At 33.5% G+C, this 22,157-nt stretch overlaps 3 protein-coding genes across 3 annotated transcripts; 1 reads left to right on the plus strand and 2 right to left on the minus strand.

Annotated features, from left to right (window-relative positions):
- Window positions 1-4,056: 4,056 nt before the first annotated feature.
- Window positions 4,057-6,868, minus strand: LOC133691043 (DNA repair RAD52-like protein 2, chloroplastic). The gene is made up of 4 exons (XM_062111359.1): window positions 6,345-6,868; window positions 6,156-6,193; window positions 5,625-5,716; window positions 4,057-4,361 (listed from the first exon to the last, which is right to left on the minus strand). Exons 1-4 carry the CDS (start codon window positions 6,728-6,730, stop codon window positions 4,224-4,226), a joined length of 654 nt encoding a protein of 217 aa, XP_061967343.1. The 5' UTR covers window positions 6,731-6,868; the 3' UTR covers window positions 4,057-4,223.
- Window positions 6,869-10,379: 3,511 nt separating this feature from the next.
- On the minus strand, window positions 10,380-13,222 carry LOC133689626 (hsp70 nucleotide exchange factor FES1-like). The gene is made up of 8 exons (XM_062109566.1): window positions 12,763-13,222; window positions 12,589-12,680; window positions 12,337-12,487; window positions 11,777-11,904; window positions 11,422-11,580; window positions 11,118-11,303; window positions 10,810-11,016; window positions 10,380-10,722 (listed from the first exon to the last, which is right to left on the minus strand). Exons 1-8 carry the CDS (start codon window positions 13,019-13,021, stop codon window positions 10,702-10,704), a joined length of 1,203 nt encoding a protein of 400 aa, XP_061965550.1. The 5' UTR covers window positions 13,022-13,222; the 3' UTR covers window positions 10,380-10,701.
- A 3,184-nt stretch (window positions 13,223-16,406) lies between these two features.
- On the plus strand, window positions 16,407-20,904 carry LOC133680365 (U2 small nuclear ribonucleoprotein A'-like). The gene is made up of 8 exons (XM_062103273.1): window positions 16,407-16,615; window positions 16,775-16,815; window positions 16,994-17,123; window positions 17,239-17,444; window positions 17,710-17,883; window positions 19,271-19,321; window positions 19,425-19,589; window positions 20,582-20,904. Exons 1-8 carry the CDS (start codon window positions 16,534-16,536, stop codon window positions 20,585-20,587), a joined length of 855 nt encoding a protein of 284 aa, XP_061959257.1. The 5' UTR covers window positions 16,407-16,533; the 3' UTR covers window positions 20,588-20,904.
- Window positions 20,905-22,157: the final 1,253 nt, after the last annotated feature.

Here is a 22,157-nt window from a genome sequence, read left to right on the forward strand (position 1 = left end):
TGAACAGAAAATAACCATTAGACATCACTACTCAACATAGATAAATTTATATGTGTTGCTCTTGGAAACTAAAAATACATTAAGGTGTGTGCCCAACAGGTATTTGATAGTCCAAGATGAAAGTGTTTGGCTAGAGTGTCTGGCCATGAGGAAATATTTATAATGAATTATTAGAATTTATATATTCATGTATTATTTTATGTGCTAGAAAATATGTGGGATTCAATTCTAGGATAGCCAGGGATAAAGATCCCTTTGCGTGGAGTTTTATTATTTAGGCTTGGCTAAGCATAATGTTCTTTTGTTTTTCGAGCCTACCCAAATGTTTAGGACCAAGCATAGGGATTTTTTTTAATTTTTATACCATCATTTCACCCCTTAAGTTTTTAAACAGACATGTTTGAAAGAATTGACCAGAAAAAGTAAGAAAAAAATACATAATATTTTATATAAGTGATGTTATTTATTGTGGTCGCAAGAGAAATGAGTGTTTGATGTTTTATGTATATCATGTAATCTTCTTTCATGTTCACGAGAAAGATGAGAGTTGAATTTTCTTATTTATTTTTCTTACATGGTTTGTTGTATGAAATAGTCTAGTAATAAAAAGACAAGTGTAAAAGTAAACAATATGGTCAATGTATGAGTTTGGAAATACATTTTAGAAGGAAATCTCTCATGAACGGTCATAAAAACTAAGAAGGATTCCTAATATATTTAGAGATAAGTGGTCATGGAAACATAAATAATTTAATAAAGACATGAAGACCTCATCACAAAGATTTTATAGGAGGCATAAAAACCTGTTTTTGAGACATGAAGAAACATTATTACTTTTATTCAAAAGTTCAAAAGATAGTGGAGATATAATTTTTAAAAACTATGTGATCTTGGGTAGTGCATTATAAGGATTTTTCTATATTTCTTCAAATTGCATCTCTTTCTTCACAAATCATTGGAGGTATTATTTAGATATCAATCCTTTTGTTTTCAAGGGATGGCATTTCTCAATTTCATGATCGTGATCATGGTAAAAGTAGTAAATTTTTAGGGTTCATTATATTTAAGCCACTTTTTTATAGGAGGTGGGTACCATACAAATTCCATAAATGATAGTCAATATAGCATATATAGTGATAAAAGGTATGGTCAAGAGAAAAGTAAATATTAGGCGATCATGAATAGATCTATTAGTGCTCCTCTCGGAAGCCCTAGTAGAAAACCAATAATGTGGGAGAGATTCTGCTCTTTGGAAACAATGGTATCCTTATCTGGTCACATTTGCATCTTCTACTTAAATAGGGTTCTTCATTGCCTATTTCACACTAAAAGTTCTGGCAGGGAGAGTAAACAATTGTTTCTATAAAGCATAGTTGTAAGCTCCATCGATCAAGGTTTTAGATGCGATGATTTCAAGTATATTTTCCATTTTCTCATTAAATCTTTATAGATATGTTATAGTATTTTTATCTTCCCATTGAGTGATGTCAAATATCTCGTTCATGCTCTTTTTAGCTGGTATGCTTATACTGAAATGAGATATGAGCTCAGCACAAAAATCATGAAGGTCAATGATAAAGCTAGACTCAAGGTTATGATATCACCCCAAAATAAATTCATGAAATATTGTCAGCAGAATTTTGCATATAATATCATTTTTTTTATGTTACAAGCTCTAAAATGTTTCTAACATTTTATATATGTTTTTTAAGATATGTAAGCAGATCATAGTTGTCCAAGAGGGCCTTCATGAAGACACAATCTTTGGGAAGATAAATGTGTAACACTCGATGACACAATCTTTGGAGAATTGAGTGAGTGACACTTAATAACACAATAGAGAGTCTCACACCTAGTAGAAATGATATTCATTCTTAGTATCTCATGGAGTTACTAATCTCGTCTCATATTTATGTCTTTTTCAATATAAGCACGCAAACAAGATTTATAAAAAGCATGATAGTGATAGCCACGCTTGTGGCTAGGACCTATTAAGGAGTGTTTTTCATAACAAAAGCTACTCTTTCATAGAGTTCATGTGTCATGCCTACTTTACATGTTATTTTATCATGTTCGTTCAGGGAATTAGAATAGTTTTTATACACTTAATGCATATAATGTAGTGTGTTGTGTTTTCTGTGGATGGAATGGGAAAGAACGGATTTATTTTTGTATAGCTAGAACATATTGTTGAGCACATGCATTTGATTAGAGAGTTGGTGGAGATTTAAAGGAGTTGGAGTTCCTAAGGTAGGGAGATCAGTTACTCTCTTATTTATTGAATTTTTGTTAGTCATAGAAAAACTTTTGTTGAGAAATAAAATGAGAATAAACTGGCTTTTATTCAGTTTCTCATATATGGCACCACTAATAAAGTCACAAAAACTTCAGAATTGAATTAGGCTCTTCCTAGTTGTATATTTGGTTGAGGTGTGTATGCTTGAATGTTGGCTTTATCTCTGATTTTGGTTGTTTCTAAAAAAAATTATGTCATAACAAGAACTCTGTTTATGCTTAAGTTAGTAAATGTAAAAAGAGATAATAATAGTGTGCAAAAAAGAGAAATATAATGAACTAATATAAAGCAAAAAGTTTGAATGGCCTAAATTTCCTTAGCTTATTGGCTTGGTTGTAATTGTTTGGCTTGAATTGCTTGGGAGTTATTTGATTTGAATTACTTAGATTGGCCTAGATTTCTTACCTGGTGACCAGGGTATTTATAGGCCTTGGCTATATTAGTTTACCTTGTTTGAAGAGTAGAAAGTGGTGTTGTAATAGCTCGGTTTATAAAGGGGAGTTGCACCTATTGGTGAAGAGGTTAAAACTATCGTTGGTTGTTGTGTTTATACATGCTATTGATGAAGAAAAGTGGACAAAAGATAATCATTGACCATAAAAGTATTGTCTACTCTACATAGAAAAATTTATATGTGTGCTATATCTAGGAACTAAAAAAAATACATTAAGGAGTGTGTCCGGTAGTAAATAGCTTGAGGTAGAGGCGTTTAGCTAAAGTGTCTGGCCACGAGGGAAAATTTATACTGAATTATTGAAATTCATGTATTGTTTTATGTGTCAATTGATGTGTGGAATTCAATTCCAAGATGGTTAAGGGTGAAGATCCCCTTGTGCAGGGTTTTCTATGTTTAAGCTTAACTAAGCGCAGGGTTCCTGTGCTCAGGCCTGCAGAAGTGTTGGGGCTAGAATCCTAATGTCTGAGCTATCTAAGGCTAGGACTGGAAACCCAACAAATGGGCTATCCAAGCACTAGGGTTGGAATTCTAGATTGAACACTTATTTGAACACTTATAGGCACCCAGGTCTAGTTTAAACATAGGAAGATTTAAAAAAAAAATATTTACCATCACATAAATTCAATTTATTGTTGTATGGCTCAGTGTTATCACTATAATCATCACATTAATTATAATCTAAAATCATATTTTGATATAAGTTAATTTTTAGTTTTTAGAACCTTGTGGATTGTCTTACTTTTAAAACTTTAAACTTTCTATAGTTGCTTTAAGTTTAAAATTGTGATAAATGATTGTAAAAGTTGTTAAGTGAAGGGAAAAAAAATAAAGAAAGGCTATTCTTATGGACCTTGCAATTATACCAAGAACTAGACCTTTCAATGATTATAAAAGTTGTTAGGTGACGGAATATATATATGCACGCGCAAACAATGGACAAATTAGACAATTAGCACAATAAACATAAAAAATTAGCGGAATAACATCATTTAAAAAAGATTTGATGAAATATTACACTTTTATCTTGTTGTGCTTCAAAAGCACGACAAAATAAAAATGTGTTATCATCTAGCTCAACCGATCGACTAGTTTGTAATGATCAATGAAATCGGTCAACTATTTTCAAAAATAATAAGAAAATTTTCAAAACTGTCAAAACCGAGAAGCCTCGATGAGATTTTTGATATCTAAAGATCTAACATTTCATGTAGCGACACAATAATTATTATAAAAAAAATATATATCTGCTAGATCTTCTACGTAACCAAGGTTTTAATAATTTTGTTGAAAAAGCTTTTGTAACTTGTGAGCAGCTAAAAGATTCTCCTTTCTACGTAGCCCAAGCCAAACCCGAGAATAGTGTACATATACATCTGTTGTAAGGGCAGGTATTAGGTATAATCCGATATCCCAAAACAGAAAACAACCAGACACATTTATTAAGGTCGACCACCTTGCCATCTATAACATCTATTCTTCATGATACAGATACAATCCAAGACCAAACCGGGCACATGCTCTGCAGAAAGCTATTTCCTCTGCTGCAGCGACTGGATCTTCAATGTCACCATCACTGGATGATACTGTCCCGGATGATTCACGATGAGCCTGTATCACGGCGTGGTATCAGTAAGTTAAGGACAGAACCACAACAAAGCACGTAGCAGTTTGCATATTAATCAGTTACAGATAGGCTAAAATCTTAATTCCAAAAAAGTTGATATCAGTTTGTTCTGTATCAGGGCGTGGTATCAGTAAGTTTGGTGGTTAATAGTGGAGCATGGCTGGACATGTTTAAATAGCAGTCCTAGTACTTCTCATCAAATAGCAGAAGAACATAAGCTCCTAAGGTATAGTTTGAGATTTGCACTACTTCTATGAACTTATGGTGTGCATTATGGTTAGATGTTCTCCATTGAATCTAATGACCTAAAATATCCTTGAATATGATAAAAGAAACAACTCAAACTGGATAACAAGTTTTCCTATATCCTGAAGGAAAAAGGAAAGAGAGATTCGTCAAGTGAAAATTATGTGTATGTCATTGTCTTGCATTGGTTGGATATGTTTCCCTGAGAGGTTTCTTTTGCTGTAAAAAAGTCCAAGTTATCTTTAAGTTAAGAGTTCTCAACTCAGACATTATAGCCTGAAGATTTTCATGTTTTACTTAATTAAGGGATGGAACCAGAATTGAAGACTAGGGAAGACCAGGAATTCTTTTTCTTTGGGAAAGAAGAGATAAACACTTGAACATGCAAAAAAAGTTATCTTTTAAGAATGGAAGCAAACAAACTTTTACCTTTTTAGATATCAAACTAACTTTTTTTACAAAAGGGGGACCGGATATATCATCTTTTTCCTAGGACATGAACGTTATATTTTTAGGAACCGAACTGAAATTGCTTTAACGAAAAAGGACATAATGTTAAGATCAAGGGGAGGGAAATGCAGATCACTTGGCCAAGATTTGTGCTGCTATTAAGCTTGCCTTTCCTCAACAAAGGTTTTATTTCTCTGCTTTTATAGCAAATGTAGCCGTCAGTTTTTGGCTAACAATAGCTGTTTAAGACCTTGTTCCACCATTGTAAATGCCTAAACATGGTGATGGTTCAAGCAAGTGAACCTCAACAAGCCGGACAGCATTGAAATATAGAGATTTTTCCAAGAGATTTCACACTGTAAACTAGAAATAATTAGCAGTCTAGTACTGCTCCATACAAGTGAATTTCTAAATAAATTACAGCACTGACTGCAGCATAAGTAGCATCCTTCTTTAGATAAATTAAAATAACCGAATCAATGCATGAACAGAAACAGGCAGCAACACTGAAAAAGAAAAAAAAACACAGTGCAAAAGAACGAGGACCGCACCTCTCCATCAGATCCTAGAATGGTGACACGGAATATCACAGTCACACTTCCATTTTCCGCAAATATAACATCACGTATTTCTCCACTCCATCCTGCCAAAAAGGATTAAAATAGACTATTTGTTCAAAGAAGACCAGTCGTGTATATCAAGTTGTACTATCCATGAAACAAGCAACTCAATCGTAACCTTCTAGCAGTAGTTGTGCCATGTATTTCAACTAATAGATCCTAACGTCCCTGGTATCCTATAAAACTCCAGTGAGAAAGGCATCAAGGAATTAAGCTCTCTTTCTTTAGCAAGGAATCAATGTTTCTCTCAATAGAAATGGGTTTGGAAACTAATGGTACACATAAGAGTTATTAGGCTGGAAATGGCATTTGATCTAATAAGCGAAAACAAGCGCGGGAGAACAACAAATTACAAGCTAGTTTATGAGCATGATAACATCATAGAAATGGATCAATGTAGAGATAAATAATGTCACTGTAACTAGAAGTCAACCATTAAAAATTTACAAAAAAGAGACAAACCAGGAGCATAGAAGCTGAGCATTCGGTTCGCGTGGTGCCTACAAAATCAACGAACAAAATAAATCACCAGCAGTCATCAACATCATCAATTACCGCTTCATCATTTGAATTAATATTAAATCAAAAAACACACTTAATAATACATACACACACACACACACACACACACACACACACACACACACATACCAGGGGATCAAGGTAGAAGAAGAATTAGGAGGCTTAATGATATTATCAGGAATCCTCTTATTGAGATCACGCAAGATCTCCGAGAGAGGCCGGGTAATACAAGAAGTATAAGCAGAGGCCAAAGATTTATCAAGCGGCACCACATAATTCGAATTCGGCACTCCTTTTTTCTTCACTCTACCGTCTCTTCCTCCGCCAGCAGTGGTTCCACCACTGCTGCTCCCATTGCTGCCAGCTATTGTAGCATGCATGATCAATTTACAATCACTACTCGTAAAGCAATTATTACGAAGATAAATCATGTTTAATCTACACGGTGGAGATAAAAGCGCCGCTGGTGGCGGCGGTCTTGTAAGGAAGACGGCTGAGTGGTTGTGCACTGACATTTCTTGGTTTTCTTTTGTTGAGTGTCAGTTACGAAATTTTCTTGGGAGTGCTGGATGGGATCGTATTCAATATGGGAAGTCTGGAGCCACTTACCACCAACCACGAGTATTTGAGCAGGGCTCGTTTGGGTTTTGACTTGATCAAATTTACGACTTTGTTTGGATTGGTAGCTTGTTATTGCAAGGTTAGTAGTGGAAGTTGCTGTCTGAAGAACGGGGCTGAGGGTACAGGTGTAATTCCGTGTTTGCTATTTGGTATGGTAGGTAGGTCGTCGTTAGGATGCTGGCTTGGGGTACAAAATGTGTATAAACCATGTACGTACGCATGCTTCATTCTTCTTCAACTAACACTTGGTGGGTGGCAGTTTCGATGCTACCAATTTTTGGTCTGAAATTGACATCTCATCCACAATGTTTTAATTGATAGGGCAATAAGACGAACTTAATTTCAAAAACATGGTTGCAGAGGTATCCACTAATCTTTCTTTCCGTGGTTTTTTTTTATGGGATTCCTTAACTTAACATGTATATTTAACAAGTTAATTTTAAGTTAATCTAAATGGATTTTAATTTTTTTGTGGTTTAATTTTATTTTTTTAATTTTAACTTTTAATATTTAATTTATTGAGAATTAATTTCATAATTCTTTTTATATTTGATATTTTTATCAAATAATTCAGGTCACGAGTTCTATAAGATAGCAATGGTTTTTCAAATATTTAGATTTCATAATTTTTTTTATTTTTTTATATCAGATTATCTCGATTGCATAATTTGACTCATTGGTTTGATAAGTTGATCCAAGTGGTCTCAAGTATTTTTTAGCTTATGATTGCTATGTTTTTTTTTTATCTTTTTGTATGATTAATTTATTAATTTTTCAATCTCATCCTTAATATATGATTAATTGAAAATTGAGTTTGAAGATTTTTTTTTAAAAAAATAATGCTTCTAGTCAAATAACTTGGATAATGAGGTTAATAGATTAATACTAGTTTATATTTTTTTTTTTAATATTTTTTAATTGTTCAGCATTGTTTTCTCTAATTCAATATTAATATTTTAAAAAAAAAACTCGCATGTGTTGATTGAAAAAAAAAATTTATCAAAAAGAAATTTTATTCGACCAGCAAAGTGATGGTCACTCAACTTGGCATGGTCTATACACTGTAACCCCGGCAGCTAAGTTCAGCCTGATGTCCATTTTCCAGGCTACTTTTCACAGGGCAGCTTATGGTACTTTCTCCACATTGCTTTGGAACGTTGATTCACATGGAAGAGAACAGAGTTGGTCCCGTGATAACAAGATTTTGCCAACGGCGTCCACGCAAGAAAAGCTGTCCTCTCATAATGGGTACAAAGCACGTAGCACGTTCAGACACCATTTCCAATCGGATTCCCCGCCTGTATAATTAGTGCAGGAAGCTGTGGGTTCTGCATCTGCCAGCTGAAAATGTTGGCAAGCGCGTGCAACTTCACATGGAAGCCTCTTTTCATATTTTCCTCTGGAACAAGAGGGTTGAGAAAGCATTTTCGAGGATTTTCATAGAGGGAAAGATGTCGATCAGGGGCACCGTTTACACAAACAAACCTATTGCACACAATTTAACACAGCAAGAGGAAAGTAAAACTGCACATATTGAAGTGGCTAAGACATCAGCTTCAGGTCACATAGAACCATATAGCTATTTCTACTCGTATTGTAACAAAAGGCCAAAAAAATTCAGTATTTTACTTCGCAAATTGCATGATGAAACTATGATTTTGTACTTGCTGGCAAATTTAGTTGGCTATTCTTTTAGGGGCAGGAAGTCTATTTCATGAGATTTATTGATCATTACAAAAAAAAAAATAGGGTTATACTATCTTTTTATATTTTTATTGCACCGTGTAATTACCTTATTGTTAAGGGGTTTTAGTCTTTAATTTAATTTTCAATCATTGTTCTTGGAATGTAAAAAACTTTGCCTTCGATAGAGTGGTTTTTTTGTCATTTACATTTGGTAATTTGGTGTCATTAGGGGTAACAAGGTAATTTTATAAATAAGCAAAATTAAAAAAAACTATAAGCACGGGAATAAGTTCAAGTTGGTTCAAACAATGCATGCAATGCTATCCGGTGGCCAAAACCTTGCTTCCAAGGTGGTATTTGAAGTATCTCGCCATCCCTTCTACATATACGCGACCCATGTGGCATAGTTATTGTGCATGTTGCCTTTATTTTTCTTTTTTTTTCTTTTTTAATTTTCATGCTAGCCTTAAAAAAATTCAAATTAGCCCCTGAGATTTGTAGTCCTCAAAATTTTATCTTTATTCTCTTTATTACAATTTTTTATTTAGAATAATTTCTAAAATTAAGGATTTTTTTCTCAATTTCATCTTTATTCTCTTTATTACAATTTTGTTTATTTAGAATAATTTATGAAGTTAATGATTTTTTTTTCTAGTTCATCCCCAATAGGTATTTTTATCTGTCAGATTTGGTTTTCAATTTTTTTTTATTATTTATTTTATTTTAGATTGTCTTTGCATTATTTTTATTTTTTTTACAATTTTATTCGTCTTGAGTTTTTTTCCTATCAAATCTAATCTTTTTATTATTATTGTATTTTTTCCTAGCAAGATTATTTTAGATTGAATATTTTATTATTATTTCATCCTCCAACTTTTCATTAGTCAGGTGTTTAGCATTTTAGTTGAGTCGGTCTAAAATTTAACGAGTTATGGGTTCAAAAGATTAATTATAGTTTATAAAGTTAACATGGATTTTCTTGGTTTTTCACTAGTTTTAAGCTTTTTTTTTCATCCTTCAATGTTTTTTTTCCTTCACTTTCTATGGAATTTTTTTGTCATTTTGAAAGTAGCATAGGTTGCCATAATTTTATTTTTTTTTGTTAAATTTAGCTTTTTACAATGAATTTTATTTTTAAATCTTATTGATTGAGCTAGAGTCGAGAATTTAACGGATTGTAGATTTGAGAGTTTAACTTAGCTTTACAAGGTTCACTCGAACTTACTTGAATTTTTTTTAAGTTTTTTTTTGTGATTTCATCCTCTAATATTTTTTTTATTCACTTTTTATGAGATTTGTCTTTCTTTTTAAAATAACAAGAATTGCCTCAAGATTTTTTAAGTCTTTATTAAATTTAATTTCTTTGAAATGAATTAAATTTATTAATTTCATTCTTCATGTTGAACTTTCTAGTTTAGTCTAAATCTACAATTTATCCAATTACATATATTAAAGATTAACCGAGGCTTGCTTTATTGTTTTCTATTTTAAAAAGTTTTTTTTTAATTTTCATTCACTAATATTTTGCTTATTCCTTTTCCATATGACTTTTATAAAATTTTAAAAGTAACAAAAGTTAACTTTATTTTTATTTTATTTTTATCTTTGTTAAATTTAGTGTTTTTTTAAAGAATTTTATTTTTTAATTAAATTAAATTAACTGCATAAAAATAAATATGAAATTGTCAATTCATAGTATTTTATTTTTATTTACTTTTCAAATTACTGTTCTAGTACGTGCAACCTTTTTCAGTTACCAAAATCTTAAATTCCTCTTACTCATTTTTAAATATTGATATTACATGACTTTTTTCTTTTCATTGGCAAAAAATTAACCCAAAATTAACCCAGCCCACAGAGTAACAAGAGCCATTTATTTAGTATCAAACTAAAAGAACACTATTGCAATCATCTCTACTTTTGATGGGTTAACACTACTGCAGCAAGCTCTACTTTTGCTGGGTTTTCTTTCCTTTTTTTCTATATATCCTAACATCAACTAATTTCAAAGGTCAAAGAAATTCTTATGTGGAAAAATATTGGCAAAACAAGCTCGAACCTATGCCCCCAGCAAAACTAGCCGCTCTATTCCTATAGGAAAGAAATCCATTGCAGGTTGACTGATGCGAGCACCGAAATCCCGACACCATAAACAGTGTATAGGCACAAAAATGTCTCTTCATGTTGGAACCTTCATATCCTGTTACAAAATTCCAGTTAATTCCTTCTAGTCAAATAAGATCGCAAGGAAATTATAGCCAGAAACAAAGGAAGCTGTATTTTCCACCTTTCCTAACTTTTCATGGAAAATCAGCTCGACTTCTCCTCTGAGGGTTTCCAAATCCACTGCATAGTCCCGATGATCTTCCTCTGCCATTAAATCTAGCAGCTGCCGCCTCATCCTCTCCAAGGAACCATCCAAATTACACAAATCCTTCAAAACCAAAGCCTCGGTTGTTTTAAGTTGCAGCAGATTCTTGACTGCAACAAGGGCCTGCAGTGATCACAGCCACGGGTTAAAACAAGGCATTGCCTGTCAAATACATTAAAACTCCATGTGAATATGCAACAGCAAAACAGATTCTAAAGAACGACCTTTTCCTGGAGATCAAGATCTGTTGATGCTGTTAGATCAACTACAGACTTCAGGAAGAAGCGATTTCTGAAGCATGGAGACTCAGCTCTTATTATATTTTCTAACTGGTATTCAGCTAGATCAGCAACTACAGAAACAGCTTTCCTGAGGAGTCTGATATCATTGCTTGAGTTGCTCAGTATTTCCTGAGATGGAAGGAGAAAGGAGTGATCATTCCCAACTTTCCAAGGATCGGCACACATTGGAACACATCAAAATATTTGGTGCAATTATCAGCACTACATAGAACACTTCATACAATACCTGAAGCATTGCATCCCCATCTTCTGCATAAAACAATTCCTGGCCAGCTAAATGGTTTTGGATCAATGTTGAAACAGCATATAGTGCCTTAATGGCTTCTTCTATGGAACTAGATTTTACCATCTTTATCAGCTTCGACAGTGCCCCAAGTTCCAAAATCTGAAAGACATGATTTTTCAGAATTAGTTATTAACTCATTGTTAAGCATATCATCTAAAAAGAACGGAGCAATCCACCACAAAAGAAGCAACCATTATTGACAAAGAGAATAAAAAGATGAAGGAAGAACTTTAAAAATTATAGAATTGATGGTAAAAAATGCTTCCAACAAGTTCACAGAAGAAAATTAACAGACCTGTTTTTGAACAGCCGCGTTATTCTGACAAGCTTTTCCGAGAACCCAAGCAGAAAGTCTCCTTATGTCTTGGTCAGGGTGATCAAGTTCTTGGATTACTATGGCAAGTCCACCAAGTTTGTTCAAATCTGATACATAATAGAGTGACAATATTAACACCGATAATGCAGCCAAAAAGGCACATCTAGACTCTCTCCCAAACAAAACAAGTATCGGGATCATAATTATAAGGTCAGGTTCATTTAAGTAATGCAAAACTTCTCCAGGCATATCCTACAAATTGTTAGCGTGGCAAAGGAGGTTCAATAAATACGCTTACTAGATTGTTCTAGAGTATCGTAGTCTGAAGCCAGCAGGGGATCAAGAGACTAGAAGAAGAAGACGACAAGACCACTACATCTTTGTGAAATATGGATGCACTGGTAACATTAAGAAATTTAATTAAAAAAAATGTCTAAGCTTTTTTAATTTGTTTATGACAGTGTAATAAACTCAAGTTCAAAATTTATCGGCTCATATCCCAGAAGAAATTTATGAGAAATAGCAAGAATTAAACTTACCATTTGCATTGTCAAGTGGCTCAACAAGTATGAGAAGCTCCTGCAACGCACGTTGGCGATCCTCCAAAGATGAAGAAGAATTGTTTAAATCATCTATTGCCATCTGCATCAACTCTGCATCAGATGGCATTTTCATCTTCTCTATCAGCTCCTAGATCACCAAAACAACAGCATAAAGAATTAATAACAGCTTGCTAGCAGCAGCAGAAGCAAGCAAAACTAACCAAACCTTTGGTTACTAAAAATTCTAACCTTAAGTTCTAATTGACGCTTCTGTAACTCGCTAGCAGACAGGCGCTGGACATCTTCTGCGTTTTCTTTTAATTTCGTTGGATCAGAATGCCCTAATTTATCACAAAAACAAGCGATATTATCACTAAAAAAACATTAAAAAAAATTCAAAAAACAAAAGGAATGCTTTCATACCAATGGCCCAATGCAACATCCCCTCGAGAGAAGAAAACCCGCCGTCAAGGTCATCGTGGTCATTAACAACCGCAGCGGCGGATGAATCGTCGCTGTTTTCCGGCTCAGCCTTGCTCAAGAGATCAGACTCGTCTTTTCCCGTCGACCATAATAATCCAGCTGTAGCAGAAGTTTCATCAACTAACTCGCCACTGATCACCGCCGCAGCAGCTAAAATCACTGCCGTCGCCACCAGAAACCTTATTGCGACACACTCCATGTTAACTAGAGATTAAACAGGAATTTGTTATGGTTGACGTAATGATTAATTGGTAATCATATGAAGTTGGTTTGGTTTATAAATGAAGTGGTTTCGTCTCGGTCTGTGAATGTAGAGGTTGTGGCATCACTGGTTTCTGGAAGGGAAGGAAAGAGGGAGGGGCCAGAGTCAAGGAAAAGGATAAATAGATTCCACGTCATGTCTTAGAATCAACACCGTTGATTGGTGATCAAGTGGTGTCTATAGACTTTGATGACGGTTTTCTTTCTTTCCGTTCGAGATGATACAACAACGTATATTGCATCATCATGTCCACTAGGAATTATCCACGTGGATGATTAGCCTTAATAGAATACTAACGTTATACTCATACATAAATCTGATCCTTTTTTTTTTGTTTTTTATTTATAAACAATATAAGTTACTTGATCCGCAAAACTCCAGGAAAAAAAAACAAAAAAACTTAAAAAGAAGCCGATAAAAATATAAAGTATTAAAATCCAAATATAATTAAATTATATCAAAATTCGTTAAATAATTAAATTGAATCCTTCATTTATTTTTTAACAGGTTGTAGTTTATTATTGCAAAAAATAGAAAAAAAAAGATATATTAAAAAAATCATTTATATAACTCTTATTTATATATGTGTTAATTTAGATATGTGTCATAGTTAATTGAAGAAGAAATTTAGAACAAAAAAAGTCCATAGGTGTGTGTGTTAAAATTTTGAAATATAAATCGATTTATATCTCTATTATTTACTTAAGTTCAATTAAAATTATTTTATATGTTTCAGAAACTTAAATGTAACTTTTAAATTTTATATAAAATTATTTGAAAATAAAACATGTTTATTTAATAAGTATAAAATTTACTTGTTTATTAACAAAAAAAAAAAGAATTATGAGTGTTTTGTATAGTTGTGAGGCAAAACACCAAGATTCCAATGGTGTCTTGCCTCTTTTTTTTATCATTCAATTTTTAAAAAAATTCTATTATTTAATGTTGTGTTTTGCTAAGATTTGAGATTGATAACTTGTTTTAATTTATCTTTTATGTGGTTCCTGCAATCTTACAAAAATATCCTGGTATTAAATTGATGCTCGATCTAATAAAAAAAAAATTAAATTTGTTGTTTACAAGAAATTGAAAATGATTGGACCAAAATTTAAAAAAAAACAAGCCTTTTTTTAAGAAAAATATCGTGTTGATTTCGATCCTCTTTCTCTCTTTTTTAGGCCTTCAATCATCTAATTTTTTTCTTTTCAATTTAAACCTTCAATGTTGTGTTGATTGGAATTTAGGGTTAAAAGTTTATTTTGATCTACTTTTTATGTGATTATCTCGATCTTAAAAAAGAAGATTTTATCATTAAATTGGTGCTCAATTTCATAAAAAAGAGTCTAGTTTTATTGTCAGAGAAAATTTTAAAAGGAAATGACCAAAATTGAAATAAAGATAAAACATCAGGCTTTTTTTTTTTAAAAAAAAAATAGGGTCAATGCTTTTTGCCTTTGCAATTTTGTCTAAAAAAGTTATTCTTTTTAGTTAGTAAATTAAACAGGTTGATCCAAAACTTCATCTTGCTCACATCATAGTCCTTAGTTTAAAAGATAAGAAAGAGAGAATCATCGAAATACAATGAAAAAGTGAGAAAGTTAGTAAACAACTACTTTTCGGCAACTAAACTTATTGTTCCTGGTGTCAATAGATTTTATTTGGTGAGAAGAGTTCTATTTAGGTTTTTTTTCCTCTGTCTTTCTAGAAAAAAAAGAGAGTAAATTTAGTTCCATGAGTTATTTTGAATTCAAGTTTTTTTTTTGTTTTTTAATTGAAATATTAGAAATGAGTTTTATAAATTTAAAAAAAATCATTGAAATATTGAAAAATATTTATAATTTGGTAGATTATTTATAAATTAAAAAATGACAAGTGATGAAATCGAAAAAAAAATATAAAGGGTTAACCAAATAGAATTAAATCGTGAAAAATAAAAAAGGATAAAAAAATAAGAAAACATCAGTTTAAAAAAGAAAAAAAATCAAACAAACCCGGACGTACCTTTTAAACCTAGTCTAATCTCTAAAACATACAACTTGTGAAATCATGACTCTGGGTTTAATTAAGAAACTTTACTCTGAACAAATTTAATTTTGAATGATGAAATTATAAAAAAATATTAATAAAAAATTTATAAAAGGAAAAAAGCAACAAAAACAATGATAAAATTTGATATAAAAAAAACACAAGGAGGGTGAAATTTAAAACAAATTAAAAAAACAATCCAAACAGAATAAATAGCAACTAAAATAATAAAAATTAAATTTGAAAGATAAAAATTATAGGGGGTAAAATTGAAAAATATTTGTAAATTGATAGATTACTTGTAGATTAAAAAAAGGTAGGGGGTGAAATTGAAAAACATTTGTAATTTGATAAATTATTTATAGATTAAAAAATAGCAGGGAGGTGAAATTGAAAAACATTTGTAATTTGATAGATTATCTATGTATTTTAAAATGGCAATGATGAAATTGAAAAGAATATAATTTAATAGATTAAAAAATAGTAGAGGGGTGAAATTAAAAAAACAATTGTAATTTCATAACTTATTCTAAAATAGAAAAATAGTAATGAAAAGGATCAAGACCAAATATGAAGAAAAAATAAATTGAAGAGATTGCTCTGAAATTTTGCATGGGTGGCACAAGATTCAAGGTGAAGAGAGAGGAGAAGAAGAAAAAAAAATGATTTTGGATGTCAAACTAATGGTAATGTTGATACACACATTTTACCATAATGTAAAAGACATTATGATCTTTCAAACACGGTTCAAAAAATATTTTTTGGTGGCCGAACATCTCTGTATACTCCAACAAGTTTTTTTTTATAAATAATATTTAACATATGATAATTATAATAATAATACTTATGAGAAACCTCAAAATCAACAGCAAACACAATATAGAATATCCAAAATATCCTTATTAGAGACTTAATTTTTTTTTTAAAGGCCATACATATTCGCATAGAGTGCTTTTCACTGTAACGTTGAGTCAGCCTTTTTGCACTGACTTCTGTGTGAGGAAGGAATGCAGAGAAACTTGTTGGTGGAAAATTAGGAAGCCATCCGTCACATAAGAGACATAATAGCAAAATAGCCAGTGTGTGTGTGTGTGTGTGTGTGTGTGTATATATATATATATATATTTTTACCAGTATCATCCATATACATCTGGTTTGTGTTTTCGTCGCATTTTTTTTTTGTTAGGGTCAGCGAGTGATGGTACTCGATATTACCACTAGGTCCATGCGTGTCAAATTTAATTAAAAAAATAATTCGAATTAAAAATATGATAAGATTGAAAAGTAGAAAAATAAAAGAAAATGGATTAAAAAAATGGTAAGCAAAAAATCAATGACAACCAGAACGATAGAACTATAGAAAAATCTAGTAGTCTTCAAGAAGAGAATAGAGGAGAGGAGAAGAAGAAAGAATTAAAGCAGAGATGGTGAGACTGACAGCCGACTTGATTTGGAAAAGCCCTCATTTCTTCAATGCCATCAAGGAGCGCGAATTGGATCTTCGAGGTCTCTTCCTTATTTCTCCTTCCTTTCTAAACCCTAAACCCTAACAAGCACCACCCCGCACATACTCTCTCTCTCTCTCTCTCTCTCTCTCTCTCTCTCTCTTCTACTGCTTGCTTGCTCGTTAAATTTAATTGGGGGAAACCGGATTTTGACTTGCAGGTAACAAGATTCCTGTAATCGAAAACCTGGGTGCTACTGAGGTACTTCATCGCCTTCTTCTTCTTCAACATGAACTTGCTAGCCTGAAACTTAGCTGTGTTATTTTATGTTCTGGATATCATGTGCCAGTTTTCTGTAGCATTCATTAATGGTGTAGAGTTGTATGTCCTGCACTCACGGTTCAATGACCCTGGCATTGCTTGTTCTATTATTCACCAGGACCAATTTGATACCATCGATTTGTCTGACAACGAGATTGTCAAGCTTGAAAACATGCCCTATCTTAATCGGCTGGGCACTTTGATAATCAACAACAACAGAATTACCCGTATCAATCCTAACATTGGAGGTCAGCCTTTAACAACACTTCAATTCTTTCAAGTTATGCATCCTGTTGTAGACCTTATTGTGCCCTTTTTTTTGGGTTACTAAGTACAACAAGTTTATGTTGCTTTATTTTGCAGAGTACTTGCCAAAACTTCACACGTTAGTTCTTATAAACAATAGGCTTGTCAATTTGGCAGAGATTGATCCTCTTGCTTCTCTTCCAAAGCTGCATTTCCTTAGTCTTTTGGATAATAACATCACCAAAAAGCCAAATTATAGGCTCTATGTGATTCACAAACTAAAATCACTCCGGGTTCTTGATTTTAAGAAAGTCAAAGGCAAGGTGAGACTACTTGCTTTACCGAATTTGCTTTGTTGTTCTGCAGTTCCTTGCTCTTTTCGTGTGCTTGGTGCCTTTATTTTCTCATACAGATGGTTTTGCTCAAGCGGTCTACTATATTTTACCTAAGCAATACCAGAGTTTTAAACTAGTGCTATTGCATAAAAGATAAAAAAAATGCTTCTTCTGTCTGGTGTATTTTTGAAATATAGTATTTTATGTTTATTCGTGTGTTGAATAGCCTTGCAATATTTCCATTGAATTGTAGGAGAGAGCGGAAGCAGAACATTTGTTTGCATCCAAAGAGGTTGAAGAAGAGGCTAGAAGGGAATCTGTCAAGACATTCACTCCAGGTGAGGTTCCGAATGTTTTAGAAGTTACCGAGGAACAACAGGCTCCTAAAGTGGTTGCCCCCACACCAGATCAGATTATAGCAATCAAGGTACTATGCTCATTTCACCTGATTACTTGATGTCAACCTCACCAGATTTCAGCAGGTGTGGAGGTGTTGAGGGTGTTCTAACATATGTTAAGTGTCTTGGCATTGTCTTTAGCGCTTAATATTTGCACTCTCTACTCATCTATTTTGGAAGGAAAAGAGCTTGTATGATTATGATGTGCTCTAGAGCATCAGGGGCGTTCAGCCTGTCTGTTCTTTCCAACTTTGCCCAGTCCATACTTAATCTTATCTTTTCTATTATTTAGGGAAAGAAAGTCAGCCCAGTTACTAATCATGAAATAATGGTAACTTGGGTTGTCATCTGTGGATGACTGACCCCATCTGCCCTTAGCATGGACATCATTTTGTCTAAAATACCAAAATTCCAAATGGCATTCTCGATTTTCAATCTGCCGAGCCCACCAGACATGGGAAACCATAAAATTTTTTCAATGCCAAATGATCCAACCCGATTGACTTGTTTTTGCACATCCTATTGAACGTGGGATGCCCTTGTCTTTCTTTTTTAGTTGTATATGAGAACTGTTAATTACCTAATGTTCGGAGATAAAGTACTTGTGTAGCAACATCAAACAACCTATCTTTTTTTTTTTCTTCGGGAGAAGAGAGAGCTGTACCTTACAACTGGATTTGACATTGAAAAGATGGAGTTTTAGTGACTGTTTAGTGGCCGTGATTGTGAAGAATTAGGTGCATATTTCTGAAAAAAGAAAAATACAAGGGTGTAGAGGCAATTATAGCTATGGCTCGTAAGCAAGCACATTCACACCAAGGAGAAGGCAATCACACCAGCTGATGGTTTCTTAAATCTCAATAATGTGATGTTATTGTCTCTGAATAAACAGATCACAGACCTCTGATTGTGATTCATCTGTGCTCATCAACCTCTTGGAACTTGGAGGTTGGACTCTTCTATAATAAAGTAAAAAATCTCACTTCTTTTTTACCAGGAAGACGCACGAATAATATCTTCTGCTATTATCTGTTTCCAATAAATATTGAAACTACAGAAGTAATCCTAACTCTGAATCTCCAAAAACAGCCTATAAAACAATATATCAGCTGTCAAGCAACCCAAATTACCACAGCTAACTTAATGAGGACTAGAGAAAAATCAATTATGTTTGAAAAGGCCCTGATTGAGGTTAGGGCACGACTTCCACATTAAATGTTCTTTTTCTTGAACATCGTGTTCTGTATATGTGAAGCACCATTATTGTTCCTAATGACCAGAAACTTGAATTTTGAAGTTACATAATGCTTTACGGTTTTTTTCCTTGTGATGGATACTGCATATTTTGCTATCTGTGCTTCTTTAGATTAATTCAGGTTATCATTTGTTTCATTTGGTTGTATGATTGGTTTGCAGGCTGCCATTGTCAATTCCCAGACTCTTGAAGAAGTTGCAAGACTCGAGAAGGTGCATCTTTTTGCTTACTTGAATATCCTGAAATTGAAACTGTCAATATCTCATTTTTATCTCTATACTAACATTTCACATCCAAATTGTTATTGCATAACAGGCATTGAACTCAGGTCAACTTCCTGCAGATCTTAAAATTTTGGATGGTACTGGGTCAAATAGTGTCAAAGAACAAGATGACAAAATGGCTACTGATAATCAAAATGAGGCTGAACCAAACAATTTGGAGGAACAGAAGGATAATGAAGCCACGCCTATGGAACAGGTATCATTCTACTTAAAATATGGGTCCAGAACTAATTTCTCCAAATCCTTGTGCTCACGCACCCTCCTCTTTTTCTCCTTTATAATTCTCATCACGAAGCTTTTTGTAGCATCTGCTTAAGAGGCTGGAATTTTTAGGCTTCTGTGTTTCTGAGTACTTGTAAAATTGATTTGTTAGCACTGCTATGAGGGCTCTCTTGTTCCTCCCCTTAATGCAAGCATTTAAGCACTACTGATGGGACATGTTCCCCTTCCCATTTCCTTACTCCAGAAGGCCAATGGCTCTAGAACTCACTCTGGCATAACCTAATTTCCAACCCTTAGAAGCACTAAAGACAGGAATGTTATTCTACCAAGCATTTAAGGTGGTCAACTGATTTTTGAGGTGAATTTGTCTTTGCACAGATTCAAAGTGGAGACAACAGGACTGGTTGGCCCCTTTCCTGACAGCTCATATTAAAAGGAATTCCTTTTCCAAGTCCTTTCTAACCCACTTCTAGTTGATAACCATGATTCATTAGTGTGTAAAAAAGTTTGGAGGATAACAATGGGAAATGATTCGGATAACAGTTAATATGATTTCTCAGCTCATACAATGAATCTGTCCTTCCATGTCAAAATAGAAAAGCTCTCATGGGAAGACAATTAATACCTGCATTAATCTGGAAGTTTGGAGTCCAGGTCAACTCTGTGAACTTGAATGTGTTGATAGTTGTAAATTTCTTTTGTGTGGATTAGTCTTTCGTTGGCATACAAGTTCTGTATTGTATTTATTGGAGTTTCAATCCTTTAAAATGCCTTCTTCCTTATAGTGTACCATTTCACCCACATGGTTTTTATCCCTTTGGCAGCATGCTTTTTTAAGTTATATTATATTTTATTGTTTACTTGCCCCCCCTCGTTTCTCCCATGGTAACAGGTTCTGTTATTAATGCAATTTCCTTCAATCACAATGGATTCTGTTATTAATAAATCTTGTTTTTCTTTTGTCAGGAATAAGAGTTATTCTCCAATCCAGTCCACGCCTTGGGCCTTGGGGAGTGCTGTAACAATGGAGTTATGGATTTGTTGAGAATTTCATCAGTTTTGCAGGGATCCTCTTCTGTGCAATTCTTTAAGCTTTCCCCATCTTTCTGTCAGTTATTTTTTGCTCACGATGCATTGCTGACCTTTTGGGATGTATACAGGTCGACTGTATTTTTAGAGCAATCCTAGAGACACTTTACTAATGGGTTAGCCCTAATTAGCTGACATCTTTACCTGCATGTCTGGTTTTTTTAATCCAAAAACAAGATGAATATTATTTATGCGTAAAATGCACGGTTCAGATAGTTCTATATCTGAAATTGAATGCCCGAGGAGAACAGAAAAGTCTTGCATAGCTTTGAAGAGTTCTGCATCCGTAGCGAAACAACATGGAACATATAGTGATTTGTCATCTACGCCTGACAAGCATGCCTATCAATCAAAATCACAAGGATGGCTATCCTGGCACACAAAAGGAAGGTCATGAAACAGGTTTGCTTTTGGAGAAGCAAGTGGGGAATTCCTGGATCCTTTTGTCCCAGATATCATTGGACCGAATGATTCATTTTGATTAGGTGGTAAGTAGAGGAGATGGATTGCTGAGTTTTTCTTGCCTGATGGGATAAATAGATCTGTTCTAACCCTGGGAAGTTGATCACTTGACTGCTCAGATTCAAATTTCGTACTTTCAAAGTCTTGGATGGAAGGTTGATACTGTACAAGCTCCAATTACTTGAAAGGTATGCAAGGACAGCGCTACAAATTGTAGGGCTGATGAAAATGACTCTTTATTCGAGATTAAAAGGGATGGAGGGAGGCGGAGGGAGTGCAGGTGATGGATTACCTTGCTTCCCCACGGGAGGGGATATTTGCAGGCATGTAACATAGAAAAGGTGCTTGTTTGGCTCATAACCGAATGAATTGAAGGAAATTAGATGAATAATAGAGAAAACTTGTGGCGTGATTATCTGGAATAAACTAATAGAGAAAACTTGTGTCGTGATTATCTGGAATAAACTCATTTTCAAATTCTCAGTTTGGTCCAACAGCATATTGCCCTGGAACAGTTTTCAGGAATGTATCACCAAAGAATTGGTGAGGGATTTCTTCTGGGATGATGAATTCAGATCCAGCTGGGACAAAATGCTCTTTTACCGCAGGACTCGCATTCCTCAAACTGGTTCCATGAGACGGCAGATATTTCATGTCATTTATTTTTGTCGATTTCCAACACCAAATCACTTCATAAAAAAATCACATCATTATATTTATAATGAATATTAATAAAGACATTTGATTGATCCAATTTTATAAATAAAAACATTTAATTAGAAAATATAAAATACTTGACAAAACAATAAATTGATTAAAATGAGACGTGAATATTAAACTTCTTCCTTCCGATTTTGTAAGAGAGAGTTGACGATCAAAATTTTTTGTAAGAGAAGAAAACTACAAGCTTATTTGACTGGTAAGGCTCAAAGATCTCCAACGTTTACAGCAAGACCTCAACGATTCATCCATTTGCATCCAAGATTATAGG

The sequence above is a fragment of the Populus nigra genome, chromosome 1 (genome assembly GCF_951802175.1).
Source record: "Populus nigra chromosome 1, ddPopNigr1.1, whole genome shotgun sequence".
NCBI classification, from domain to species: Eukaryota; Viridiplantae; Streptophyta; class Magnoliopsida; order Malpighiales; family Salicaceae; genus Populus; species Populus nigra.